Below are 14,145 nucleotides of genomic sequence, written 5' to 3' on the forward strand. Positions count from 1 at the left end.
AAGAGTTAATCTATGGAACTACAGAGAAGACATTATATATTATAAGAAGATATCTGATATACCCTACGCTCCGACACCACACCTTTGTCTTGTTGTTTTGTTTCTCTATACATTTCTGTTTGCTAGATATGTATAGGTATGTATAGGTATGTATAATAATGTTTTGTAATTTGGCAATAAAACATTTATAAAAAAAATACCTACAAAGTAATAGCAGACATCCCATCAGCGAAATGCAGGAATATAAATAAGGGAGATAAAATTCCCAGAGGTCTGGAAAAAAGAAAAAAATATATAACATCTGTAAGCCATTATCTAAATCATTTATAGAAGCCGATGCAATTTAGTTTATATAAAGACGAAGGGTTCAATAAATGGGTGATGTGATAACTTGATTATTGGTTATTAAATTATTATTATTATTATTATAAGACTGAAATAAAAACATTGTTACTTATATGGGAATCTTTATTTTATATGGAGGATATCAAAGGTCCAATAAGCCCTAAAACCAAGCTAATATTTTATCATATTGCAGGAACCAACCGAATGCCATAATGTTTAACAGTTTAATAAATTCACTAAGTTGGCTGATAAACATATAAAATTCCACTCCGTGCTTCAGTGGAGACTTTAAATTTACCAGTAAATCCCAATTTTAAAACAGGCCACATATGTATTAGGTCTACAATAGTGTGTGTGTGTGTATATATATATTATACAAAGAAATATATATATACCGTATTGGCTCGAATATAGGCCGCACTTTTTTCCCCCACTTTAAGTCTTTAAAGTGGGGGTGCGGCCTATATTTGGGGTCTAGCGCCCGACGCCCGGGACATGCAGTCCCGGGCGCCGGGCAGGGTTAGGATACAGATCCCCCGCAGCGGTGCAGGGAACCTGCATCCTACTCTCTGATACACTGAGACAGCCTCCCCTGCCAGCACTTTCCACGGGGGGGGGTGCCGGCACGGGAGGTTGTCTAAGCGCATCGTGCGGACGGTCACCGGCTGGGGAGGTTGTTTACCCGCATCGCCGCAGCTGGTGACCGTCCGCACGATGCGTTTTACCTCTGCCCCAAGACTTACCAGAGCAGACTCCCGGGTGTCTTGCGGGGCGGGCGGGGGACATCTACGCAATACGCGTATACAACTTCCGGTGCCGACACATCCGCTGAGTGCCGGCACCGGAAGTTGTGTACGCGTATTGCGTAGATGTCCCCCACCGGCCCCGCAAGACACCCGGGAGTCTCCTCTGGTAAGCCGGGGGGGCAGAGTGGCAGCATATCTCGGGGGGGGGGGGGGACAGTGGTAGCATATCTCGGGGGGGGGACAGTGGCAGCATATCTCGGGGGGGGGGGGACAGAGTGGCAACATGTTTTTTTGGTGCTTTTTTAAAGGAAAAAAACTTTCTTTAAAAAAAGCACCAAACTTTTAGGGTGCGGCCTATATACGGGGGCGGCCTATATCCGAGCCAATACGGTGTATATATATATATATATATATATATATATATATATACACATACATACATACATACATACACACACACATATAAATATGAAATCCACTGATGTGACTTTAATGTGTATAAATTTTCCATTATACTTTACAATTCTATATAGAGACATTAAAATAATAACAAAAACGTCTATTCACAGGGCCACGAAAGGTCTTAAACCTCTTCAATCTGAAGAAGAGACCTCTACATCTATGTTTGTTGGACAGATAAAAGACATCATCCATAGAAGTATTTACATAGAATTAACACACACAAGATAGAAGCATATTTTAAAGGAGGAGAAATGCCCTTAAATAATATGCCTTCTTCTATGTTGGGGCTATTGGGGATCGCAAACTGTCCCTTTAATTCTATGATTGTCTTCTCCAAGATAAACAGCATGGAACTGTAAACTAAATACCTCCTTTTTGCTACATGTCCAAAAATATATCTGCTAAAAGCGGGACCAGTTTATTTGAACTTATAGAATTTGATAGACAATAGCCACCTTAAAAAAATATATATATTAATCCTTAAATATGCCTCCAATAAAAGTCAATCCAAATGAACCGGACAGAATTACCGTATAACGACTCCATGCTCGCGGAGCTGTTGTCAATCAGGGCCGATGCCACCCATACAATGCCGAAAACCAGAAGGGCAACAAGAATAAGCATGACTAGCGTTTCTAAGATTCGCGCTTTGATTCCCTATAGGGGAAAAAAAACAAACAAATAAAACATGATCGACGGAGAATAAAAAAAAAAAAGGGAATTATAATATTTAGGACCTTTATTATTATTATTTAAAACTTTCACCCCAATCTACCGTATTTTAATGATTTCTCCTTGAAAGGAATACAATAAATTTAGTTTTTATGGAATTCTACAAAATGAAGGTAGCAGAGAACGAGACCGCTGAAGAGAACGAGACCGCCGAACTGAACACAGCTTTTGGCTTGGACCCCAGATCCTAAGTCTGCTCCCCTGCATTTGGAGCGAAATATATTCTTTTTACAGAGTTTACTACAGTTTGGTGTTTTTCTAGTTTGTGGGGGGGGATATATATATATATATATATATATATATACACACACACACAAATACACATACACACACCGTATATTATATATATATATATATATATATAAAAAAAACTAATCTAAATTTTTGTTAAAACAGGTTCATTTTTTATTTTTAAGTTTCAAGGCAGGTAAAGTAAATTAGCAAATTACATCAATTTTAATCAAGTGAGTGGATGCCAGACTTTGGGGAAGAGCCAACTTAGACAATTAGCCAAGCCAAGATCACGCAACCGCTAAGGAAGAGTGAGGTAATCTACTGTACCGATCGGGTAATTCCCAGAAGCCTGCAGCGCCCTCTCATGGAAGCAGGTAATGCGGCAAAACCAAAATCATACGGCTTATGTTTCGAATACATACTGAAAGTACGTAAACATAAGCGGTTTATTAATTTCCTAAAAAAAATACATTGTACGGCATTCTAAAAAAAGAGATTCTAGATCCTTATTAAGTGAACAGTAAACCAAAATTCTGTTGAAGAGACGGATGTTCCAAGCATCCAGCGCAGTCACGATAAAGACGAACAAAGAAAGAAGGCCCATTGAGACAGGCAAGCCAAAACCGGCAATTTGTTTGCAATCCGACTACTTGATTTAGGGGGCGAATGCTTTTCTTCTCGAGTAATCAGTTGGTTCCTTAGTTGACCTCTGCAGTACCCGTCACGAACATAAAGAAGGTTCAGTTCTGCCCGGTTCAGTACGATGATATATTCAATTGTTCAAGGTCAATACTTACAGGCGATTGAACTCTGCCTCGGTTTTTCTGTTGTCTGAACAAACCCGGGGGTAAAACATCCATCGGCCATTCTTATGGCTTTGCAAGACAACTCGGAAGCTTCCTAAACAGCCTAGATGCTTCGCGGATGAGACAATTTTAATACAACCCCCCATCTGTGCTCCTTCCAGTGCTCTATGGGAGACTGGTCGGAAGATTATGCTACAAAGCAATGTAACTTCACACATAGTATAACTTGTATCACGGAGGTCAGTAGACATTGTCATGGTTCATCCATGCCGGTTAATGGGAAGTAATTGGATCAGGCATCGGTAGAATTGTTTGGGAGGAAGGTGGTTTGGAGTCAACAAGGTTAAGGTTAGTATCAACACAAGGTGTACTCTGATTTATGTCTATGGGATTTTTAAAACATTCTTTATGAATCAGACGTCTGAAATTAAAGGGCATTTTGACTTTACATCTCATCTTCGTATTATTTACGGCGATCTCGGACATTATATGTGAAAGCTCTTTTTTTCTGACCTATAGATAAATACATATATTTCTTCTGGGTGCTCTATATTCTCTGTATTCTATTAATTCCCTGCATGCAGCAGGAGTACATGGAGTATTCATTGTACAGGGTACACAAAGAAAGTCTCCAATCTGTAAGTAACACAGGGTCAATTTTAAATCTGATCAAACCCCGAGACCTTTACAAACTCCAGGTGCACACCGTAGCTCACCGAAGACTAGCACTAAGACGCTAGCGCACTCAAGAGGAAATCGTTAAGGAACATGAAACATAGCGTTCTAGTAATGTAAAGGAAGGCAGAGGATGATATCATGTCCATGCAGATGTAGAAGTGGCATCAGAAGCCCAGAGAAAGAACATAGAGAGAGAACAAAACGAAATCCAGATGGGCCTCCATAAATTAGGCTGTTAACACTATCTTTGGTTACATATCCAACGCTCGACCTCCAGACCCACTGTTTTGATGTCACCGGAAAAGCCTGAAGAGGTTAACCGAGCGTATTATAGACACCTGACTGCAATTGATTTTACTTACTGCATGGGGGGCGCTGATATTTAGCTGCATAACAGGCGTATCTGGAAGTTGGTTCTTATAAGATTCCCCGATGGTCCTTTGTAGGTTGTAACATCCTTTGGTAGAACAAGGTGTTTGGTAACATAGATCTTCAAGATTGTAGAGTCAAAAGTATATATCTTAAAGTACGAGGTAAGAAAGGTTAGCTTAGATGACTTAATGGTAGCCCCTTCTTTTAGGGCACTAGTTTGCACCTTACTCGACTGTAAGCATGTTTTTATATTCGTTAGGGAAGTTCTAAAAGTCTACTTTGATTAAGGCCTATGAGAAAGAATTTGGACATCGAAGGATTAGAATAAACCCCAAGACCTAAACCCATGGCCCTGGTGTGAACGAGCAGATCTACAAAAGTATCCAAAAGGAATGAAATCGATACAGTTTCAGAACGAAACGCTTATCGCAATACATTACAGACTAATTTGCAGGTTGTGTTTCTTTTTTTTTTCTCTTTAAGGATCTATATTGAAACGGTACAAACACATGAATATGGGTAAAAGGGGCAAATCCCAGATGCCAGGTACCCATTGCTTCAAGAATTTTACCACCGGCTCATGGGTGCTTGTGCTACTTTATATCGAGCTCTATGCGTATATATCTCCCTGGATCCTTAAATAAAATGCATTATACCGGCTCATAAAATTATCTGCCCAGCTCTTAGATGTAAGCTTATTATACATATGTACATGTTCTATATATATATATATATATATATATATATATATATATATATATATATACCAACCCGACACACTTTTGTCACTCACATTAATCAGCGCGTTGGCATAAAGACCAATAATCCTGTAACTTGTCGTCAACCAGTTGTAAAGGTGAAGAGAAAGAAGAATTAATAAGGAAAGTGTAACACGTGCCCCAGATTCTAGGGAAAAGCGCGTGGAGCCCCAGGTAGGAGAGCCTTAGTCTGGGTCTCATTGAATACGTTCAGAAAGGGGCAGTTTTAGACTCTAATGCTATTTGCTGATGAGAAGAAACAAGAGTTTTCTCCTGAAAAACATATTAGCGCGAAAGTATATATAATCTATGTTCAAAACATAGAATTGCATGAAGTCGGTTATCAAGAAAAATAGCAGGGCTCCATCTGATAGACCCATGATGGTCAGATGGAGCCCTGTTATTTTTCTTGATAACCGACTTCATGTAATTCTATGTTTCTGCCAGGGGTTTACAAGCAGATCTAAAGACCTTAAGACCTCATTACGAATGTCTTCAGTGCCGGGGGCCCCAAAATCGACATCACATATACTCAGCAATGAAACGTCCGTAAGTAAATGCTTCTCCCAGCTCTTCTTCTGTCTCTTGTCCTCCAACGTGTCCCTTTTTTTTTTTACATTCTGGACCTTTTCCGGTATTTCTCACACTTGTAGAGTTCAGCCTTTACCGGATCTCATTTTTCATTTTAATTAGTTTCTTACGTCACATTATAACGTGAACACACAAAACTAGTTGACCACAAATACGACCTCATGAAATAAGCTGTTGGAAGGTACAGTACCAGAATGTTTAGAATAAGAAACAAAAAGCCAATAGTGTCATAACTTATATATAAAAAAAAAAAAAAAAAAAAAAGCTGGTGGAAATTTTTAATTGGCACAGTCATCATAAAAAAAAAAAAATGTTAAATGAAGAAAATATTTAAATAAAGGGGTAGCTGAGTGGAGGCTGTTCGTGGAAAACAAGATGGGGTAACATGATTTCCCAAAGGGCACGAAGATTCCAACGCTTTCCGGACAATGCTTTTAAAACGTGGGTCACAAGAAGAGAAAAAAAATATATATATATATTGACATAAATGAAACTAATTCCTTAGAATAACGCGACGTGTTTCCACGGTGACCGGCGCTGGAATACGCCGAGTCCGAGACAGCTTGACCTGCTGTAAGGTATGTCAACATGACTTTATACATTACGCCACCGCCCATCCAGAAAGCCTGGGAAAAAAACCCTCCGCATTCAGGGCACGTTTAAAATAAATATCACGGCCATTGTTCCTTCTCAACAAAAAGGGGTCTCTTAGTAACATTGGGATAAGGTTTGCTTAGGCGGCCGTTTGCTCTGCGGCAGACATATTTCGCCATCTGGAGAAGATGAATGTAACGTCTCAATGGGAATATGAAAATAAAAGGCAGGTGCTCGCCGGTCTAAGACAAGAGAGGAAAGCAAACATACGCGTTCGTCACCTGTGTCTGCCATTTAAAAAGGAGGGTTTTAAGCACAGGGGTGGAATATTGGTCATGACGGTCAGCCGTTGGGTGAAAAAAGCCCCATTTCATGTCGAATCCGACGGGCAGCCCTAATTTACAAAGATTATTTTGCACAGCAAAGGGTAGTGGAAGGCTGAATTTGTCATTTTACCTATTTTCTTCAAAGATTTCCGAGACAAAACAAACAAAAAAAAATTAAAATGGGCATGTGAAGCCGGTGAACAATGTTCTAAATGGAGGATTTCACCCTACAGCGTTTTAATAGATGGGTAAAAGCCATGGAAAAATATACCAATTAGGGTTTTTTTGGTCCATGCTATATGGATTTTACTAATAAATATATATTAGATTTTTATTATTATTATTATTTTTTTTATTTAAAAAAAACTGCACATTTTTATCCACACGCTTAATGGTTAAATTCATGCAATTAAGGATTTGCCTAAAATCTTAAGGAGCCGCCCGCAAATTTTTCAAGAATCTAACTTCATACTGAGGTCCCCGCAAATGTCAGGGGTGGCAAATTCTTCACGGGGGTCCATGGGGGTCTACCCGGAATACGTTGGCCCCTAAAATCCAGTTTGTACGAAGATCAGCTCGTAGAAGTTGATAGACGCCGCGGCCGGCTGTCACCGCGAACCTCCGTGCATTACTGACAAATTACTAATAATATCGAACCGCGTATACTTACAACACCCCGGCTTTAATGAGCAGCTCGCTCATGCCTTTCAGTAGTTTATATTCATTTCCTACGTCTGATCCGGGTCATTTACCTCTCACTAAAGCCTGGCTTCAATTACAGGGGATACGTTTTTATCAGTGGTTTTCATCTCAAAACTTTCTGTTAGGGTTTACAAAATAATTTGTATGCAATTACCAGAGACGAATGTATTTTTAATGGATTCCGTCCGTAGAAGAGGGAAGAATTTTCTTTATATTTTATTATTCTCTGGATAAAGTAGATTCATGGACAGCCAGCACTACTGGGTTACGCTATGCAGAGGTCTGTGCAAATCCCAAAAGCTTGCAATCCACACCTCTAAAAATCTTATTCCTGATATCCAAGTGTTTTTCTCTGCTTAAGAACCATGGCTGGCTCAGAAATGCGGCTCAGAAATGTGGCTAAGAAATGTGGCTCAGAAATGTGGCTCAGAAATAAGATCCGCTATATTGCTGGTAAACTTGTGTATTCAGGGTTATATATAACATTTTATCATTTTTATTGTTTTGTGGATACAGAAAAATAAATCTGCCTGTCTTTCGAAACAATATTGGATACAAGTCTCATTTGGTTTTTATTTTGGAATAACAGATATGTCGATATGGATAGGTCGTACCCAATGGACATTTTGCCTTTTGTGGCTATCCTGAATAGAAAGCATGGCCAAGGACCACATAGGGTTTTAACAGCATAAGGTTTTAAACAGACAGACTAGACAGGCGTAACGGCTCTGACGAGCCATCAGTCTATATATTCCTATGTTTATTTCTCTACGTACAAAAAAGGGTGAGGGAAAATTATTATATCCCATTAAAGTATATGTGCATACATCCAGACACACACACACACATGTCTACGCCGTGCAGCACTATAGAATATGAGGCTGCTATATAAATAATATCTAACCTTAAAAATGTCTGCCTGGTAGCAAAATATTTACTTTCATACTACTATTTAGATACATGGGACTCCTATCCTCTGAAACAAACAATGTGAAAACTCATAAATCTTGATTGTTTAACGATCGAAGCTCCCAAAAGGGAAAAAAAAAAGGGCATAATATCTTGTCTAAAATGCTAGAGGAACAAACTATTTCCTTTGATGTTGTTGATGGGCCGTAATATAATGTATAAGAAGTCACTTTAGCGCCAGTAAACTTTTCTCTGAGCGTCACTTTCAGTTCATGGTGAATGAATGACTTTATAGTCATATAAATATACCCTTAAAACACCAAATACACAGAACCCCCCCCCCCCTTCATTTTCCTTTTTTTTTTTCTTCTGCAAACACACGGCATTTCATATTAGTGACCGATTACCTGTCGTTTCCCGTGTGTTTGGAGAAGCCATGCTTTTGGTTAAACCGTTAAACCCTGTCTCTGCAAGCCGTTCTCGGGAAAGGCTAAAAAGTTTACGGACGTTGTTTTTTGAATATCAATAAAAATGAATTTTGGTAATAAGGAAAAAAAAAAAAAAACCTTTTAGAAAAGATCTCTCCCACAATATAAAAAAAAAAACAACAAAAAAAAAACACTTAAAACAAGCTACTCAAATATTATAGAAGTTAATAGCAGTGGTCTCCTTTCCCCGTTTACTGAGCTTAAATACGGGTATTTAGAGTAAGAGCAATTTCTTTAATGAAAAAATACAATTTTGAGATAATCTCAAAATCTTTTTGCATATTAAAGAATTAATTTGCATAAAAATGTCTTGTTTTAATTACACTGAAATTAAGAGTGTAAGCGAGACGCTTATATTCACAAAAACGGATACTGTTGCAATGCAACAGGACCAAGAGAACAGCAGGTAGCGATACCTTTTAGCGGCCACCATATCCACCGTAAGATGTCATAAAAGCGGTGAGATTTATGAATATATACATTAGTAAGAGAGTACATAAGGTTGAAAAAGTCAATCAAGATCAACCCTTCCAACTAACCTTCCTAATCTTGATCCTAAAGAAGGCAAAAAAAAAAAAAAAGAGAGAGAGAGAGAGAGAGAGAAAAAAACCCTAATTAAGCTTCTTCCAATTCTGCCATCAGGGGGAAAAATTCCTTCTTGACTCCAAAAGGCAATCGGATTTCTCCTTGCATCAAGAAGCTCTAAAAAATAAATTCTATACACTCTGCTGCTGCAAATACATTAAGTACTTTTTGTTACAAATGAACATTTGCCAGTGATACCAAGTATCCCATAGGACTATTAGCTCCTGGATTGGATTTTTTTATTATTTATTTGTTAATTTTTTTTTTACCAAGCATTACGTTTCATAGTTAAACAAATTTACGCAAAATTTAGCAGCATGTCTCGTGGAACAATAAACATAAAAGCGTCAACTTCTTTTGACCACTAAGTACTATATAGAAACCTTGGAGACAGCGAGCCCCAGGAAAGCATGATACAGGGACTCCATTTAAAATTCACCGTGGGCCAAAAGTTTGGGGTCACTTATGTTTTCTAATGATCAATAAGCCTTCTAAACTTAAACTTGGATCAGCGAACCCAACGTGCCATCAGAACACAGGAGTGATGGGAGTGATAAAGGGCCATCAGAACACAGGAGTGATGGGAGTGATAAAGGGCCATCAGAACACAGGAGTGATGGGAGTGATAAAGGGCCATCAGAACACAGGAGTGATGGGAGTGATAAAGGGCCATTGGAACACAGGAGTGATGGGAGTGATAAAGGGCCTCTGTACCCCTATGAAGAGATTCCATTAAAAAAATCAGCCGTTTTCAGCTACAATAGTCATTTACAACATTAACCCCGTCTGCGCTGTATTTTTGACCCATTTCGTGTTATTTTAATAAACCAAATTTGTTTTTCTTTCCAAAACAGTGACCCCAAACTTTTGAACAGTAGCGTGTATAAAAAAAAAAAAAAAAACTCCTAATAGCTTCACGTTTGAATTAATAGAAAACCAAAATGAGTACCCCCGAGATAGCCTAAACCTCGGCCCTGTATTTCTTTTACACGCTCAAGGTCAAACACGTTGGATTCCTAACAATAGCTGTAAAAAGACGGATCCATTCCGCACCAAAAAAAACAAAAAAAAAAACCAAAAAACATTTACATCAAATCAATGTTCAACCCGACAGGGGTCGGCCGTATAGTTTAAAAACGGTACACTATTTCCTCTCGCCCATGGAAAAAAAAATTACCCAGAACCTGTATGTGTCGGTAACACTAAGCAGGGCCTCCTTAATCACTCAATTTCCAACAATTTATGGATGATCCGCGCTGAAAAACAAGGAATAATAATGAAAGAATTCCATGCGAGGCGGGCTTTCTTTAAAATGGAATTAAAAAAAGCTGGCGAATAAAGAAAACAAAATAAAAAAACAAAGAGAAAAAAAACGACGTCTGCTCATAAAATACAGTAAAGGGTCACTTTTATGTAAGTTTGCCAAAAGGGACAAAAACCAGGACAATTTCAAACTGTGACACAGGATAGAAGCATATTAAAAAAGAAAAAAAAAAAAAAAAAAAAAGAAAAGAAAACATTCTTCCTCCTCCATCGCGCTGTCATGTTTCTTAGCTTTATAGAGACCCGACCTCTCTGCTTCCACCTGGCCCACCTAATTAATTAAGCGAGGAAGTTACCTTACATTTTTCGAGCGATTTTCTTTTATTGTCAGGCAATTCGTTTGATGTTTTAGAAGTCAACCTCTTAATCCCACTCAACATTTTGGGGATGTCTGGATCGTTTGAGTAATTAACCAGGATGTTGCTGTCGTTCATGTTCAATTTTATGCAACAACTTGCAGTATGAAGGTTGATATAAAAAAAAAAAAAAAAAAAAGGAGCGGGGGGTGGGGGAGCGGATGCGAGACACCTTACGGGATGTGCCGTTAATAAATGTGGAATGACTGAAAATGTCATATAATCATCAATTATGTAACAAAAAAAATCAAAAGGAATTATCATCAGTTACACCATTATTACAGATACAGTACACGTTGGGACAAAGTAAATGATAAGTCAATGACTGCTCTATCTACATGGTTTTTTTTTCATGAAAGTGCCTTAATACTTCATCAAAGAACCCCTACCCATCTCATTGCTGTTCTCCATAGAACATGCCAAGAGGTCACAGCTCACCATGGTCTACATGAGTGAGACGTCTAAGACGTTGGAGCTGGGCTCTCCTCACCTGCTTTGTCGCCCCCATTGCGCAGCGCTGAGGAAGAGGAACATCAATAAATAATAATATCCTTATATTGATATATTCTTAACAATCAAGAATGCTGACACTTTACTGGTCTTAAATGTCAACATGGAACATGGGTGTCTAAAGCATTCCGACTGTGGTGGACTGAAGCTTTCATAATACTTGGTCAACCAGTTGGCCATATGCCATGGATTGGCCGTTGTGGCCACTAAATGATGATGGATTCATCAATGAATAGATTTAGTATATTGTCAATTTTTTATTCACTTTGGGTTTTCACAGCCCAACAGAATGTAATGCGATAATGACTCGATTTCTTAGGATAGACCTACTTGTCACCTGCTCCTTCTTAATTCTCTTAGAAGAAATGATTGAGTCCTTTTCTTTTTTAAAACAGTTCTTGTTTTTGCCCCCATAATATAATGATTTCGATTTGATGCTATACATGCTCAATCTACTAGACAAACATTTACTTCCGATTCTGCTTTTCACGGTTTATATATAAAAAATGTTTAGGTAGGCTTATATGCGCAAGTCTTCCAGATCTATTTAGTATTTTGTCGACCTCGACATGTTCCGAGCTGCGATATGTTCCATACCCCCCGAAAGATCCCTGATACATACCACATTTTCTAATATAAATCCCAAGTTTTACAAGTGCTCTCCTCCGGTTCGGGGATACAGTAAAGCGGAGGGGTAGAAGGAGGTGACGGTGGCTGGTGGCTATAAAACCAAAATCATAGGGAGCACGAAAAAGCCATCTCAGACCTTTAAAAGGCCATAGACAACCCCTTAAGGCCTAAAATGTCCAGTCGCATTAACACACAGGCTTAATGAGAAACTAAGCAGAGGGTTTGGGCCGGTTTGTATTGCTATGAACAGTCCCTACAGCTTAAATTGAATACTCATAATTAAATACATTAGTTAAGGGGGTCGTTATAGGTGCTGCGGGAGAAGGGACAGGTTGGTGCAACATTAAATAGTTAAAGCAGCGAACCAATAAAGATAATGTATAAGTATGGTTTAACACAAAGATACATTCTAAGAGTGATTGTTAACATTATGATTCGGTTGATAAGCACAGGATATTCCATTACAATAAGCAATAATGAAGTCGTATTTTGGGGGGCTAAGATCCACTTATTCATCCCCGTTATATAATTAAGGCAATAGAAACGCAACCTGTTGGAGGTGTGTGTACATATATACATATATATATACACACACACACATACACCGTAAATATATATATATTACACACACACACACATACACACATATGCATATACATACACAGATAAAATATTGGGGCAGTAAGAGGAGGATTGCAGAAATTTTCAATTTAGTACCTTTTGGGACCCTTAATGTTACAAGCTTGCCAGAATAATTTGCAAACCATAAAACTGCTAAATTGCACCTGGCACTTGAAGGGTTAAAATAAGATTATTTTTAAAAGTCAAGGCAGGAGGTGAACACAAGTACACAGACATCGAAAGATAAAGTCTATTCACTAAAGGTGGAGCTGGCCGGAGAGATGCGGTTTAAACTCCTCGACTTCACCATCGGTTATGTGCAGGGAAACGTAAGGCTGCAGCCAGAAAACCTCAGGACGTATCACCTTTTCACGGTCATGTAATATCGTACGGTGGTTAACGGGTTAAGAAAATTATTAAGCAAACATTATTGCGGACAGAGCGTTATGGAACTGCCAGCTCCCGTAATTTCCAAGAGAGAAAGTAGATGGTAGGAATTGATTGATGGTATGGAAAATAATATAGGTGAATGTGGTTCCTATATAAAATTTTAATACTTTAGATTTCAAAACAAAAGGAAAGTAGTTGATGCAGGGGTTTAAATATTTAAGAACTGCCCTTTAGACCTTTCTTTTGCCATTTCAGTGTGAGCAGGTGTTAGCATATATTCTATTAGAATCAGAGCGAGAATGAATGAAATAATGAATGAGGGATGAATGAAGGAGAATAAGAGACTGAAAGAATGAGACAGAAAGAGAATATGAGCGAATGAAAGAGAATATTAGCGAATGAAAGAATATGAGAGAATGAAATAGAATATGAGAGAGAGAGAGAGAGAGAGAGAGAATGAATATGATAGGGAACAAGAGATATCCATCTGAAGAAGTGACCTCTGAGGTCCCAAAAGCTTATGTAACTTTACATCTTTTCCTATGTTGGCCCAATAAAAAGTAACAACTTTGACAACAAAAAATCCTTAGCATGAAAACCTGCGGCTCAGGTATTACAGAACAGACCAACAAGGGGGGAGAGGATACTGCCATGCTGTTCACACGCTGGAGAGATTACCAGGTTTTGTTTGCTCAAAAGCTTTCCAGGCAATTAGCCGAGAGAAGAGAAACGAGCGGCTGTCAGATGGTGTCTGGGTTTTACCTGCGCCAGGCTCAGGCATTCCTGAGAGGCAACAGCCATTTGTGAACACCAGTGGAATGCGAAAGGAGAAGGTGCAGTCCCCGGCATTCCAGAAACACACACTAATCCCCAAAAAACAATAAATACAGGCACGTATCTTTCAGTGAGGAGCGGTCATTAGCCAAACGGTTAAAAGAAGGCCTTCCTACAAAAGATTGAACTAAACTAATGCGAGGAGCGGTTCTG

The 14,145-nt window shown here is 38.7% G+C and overlaps 1 protein-coding gene across 2 annotated transcripts in view; it reads right to left on the bottom strand.

Moving 5' to 3' along the window:
* LOC149276495 (limb region 1 protein homolog) overlaps positions 1-14,145 on the bottom strand; it is a 47,431-nt gene that overhangs the window by 14,805 nt on the left and 18,481 nt on the right. For both annotated transcript variants that reach the window (XM_089503561.1, XM_089503560.1), the window contains exons 6-7: positions 2,084-2,210; positions 205-273 (exon numbers count right to left, since the gene is read on the bottom strand). In XM_089503561.1, the coding sequence (XP_089359687.1) occupies positions 205-273; positions 2,084-2,210 (196 nt within the window). The remainder of the gene's footprint in view (positions 1-204; positions 274-2,083; positions 2,211-14,145) is intronic.

Source organism: Sceloporus occidentalis, unplaced genomic scaffold, assembly GCF_023333645.1.
Source record: "Sceloporus occidentalis isolate IW3139 unplaced genomic scaffold, rSceOcc1.0.p SCAF_236, whole genome shotgun sequence".
Classification (NCBI taxonomy): domain Eukaryota; kingdom Metazoa; phylum Chordata; class Lepidosauria; order Squamata; family Phrynosomatidae; genus Sceloporus; species Sceloporus occidentalis.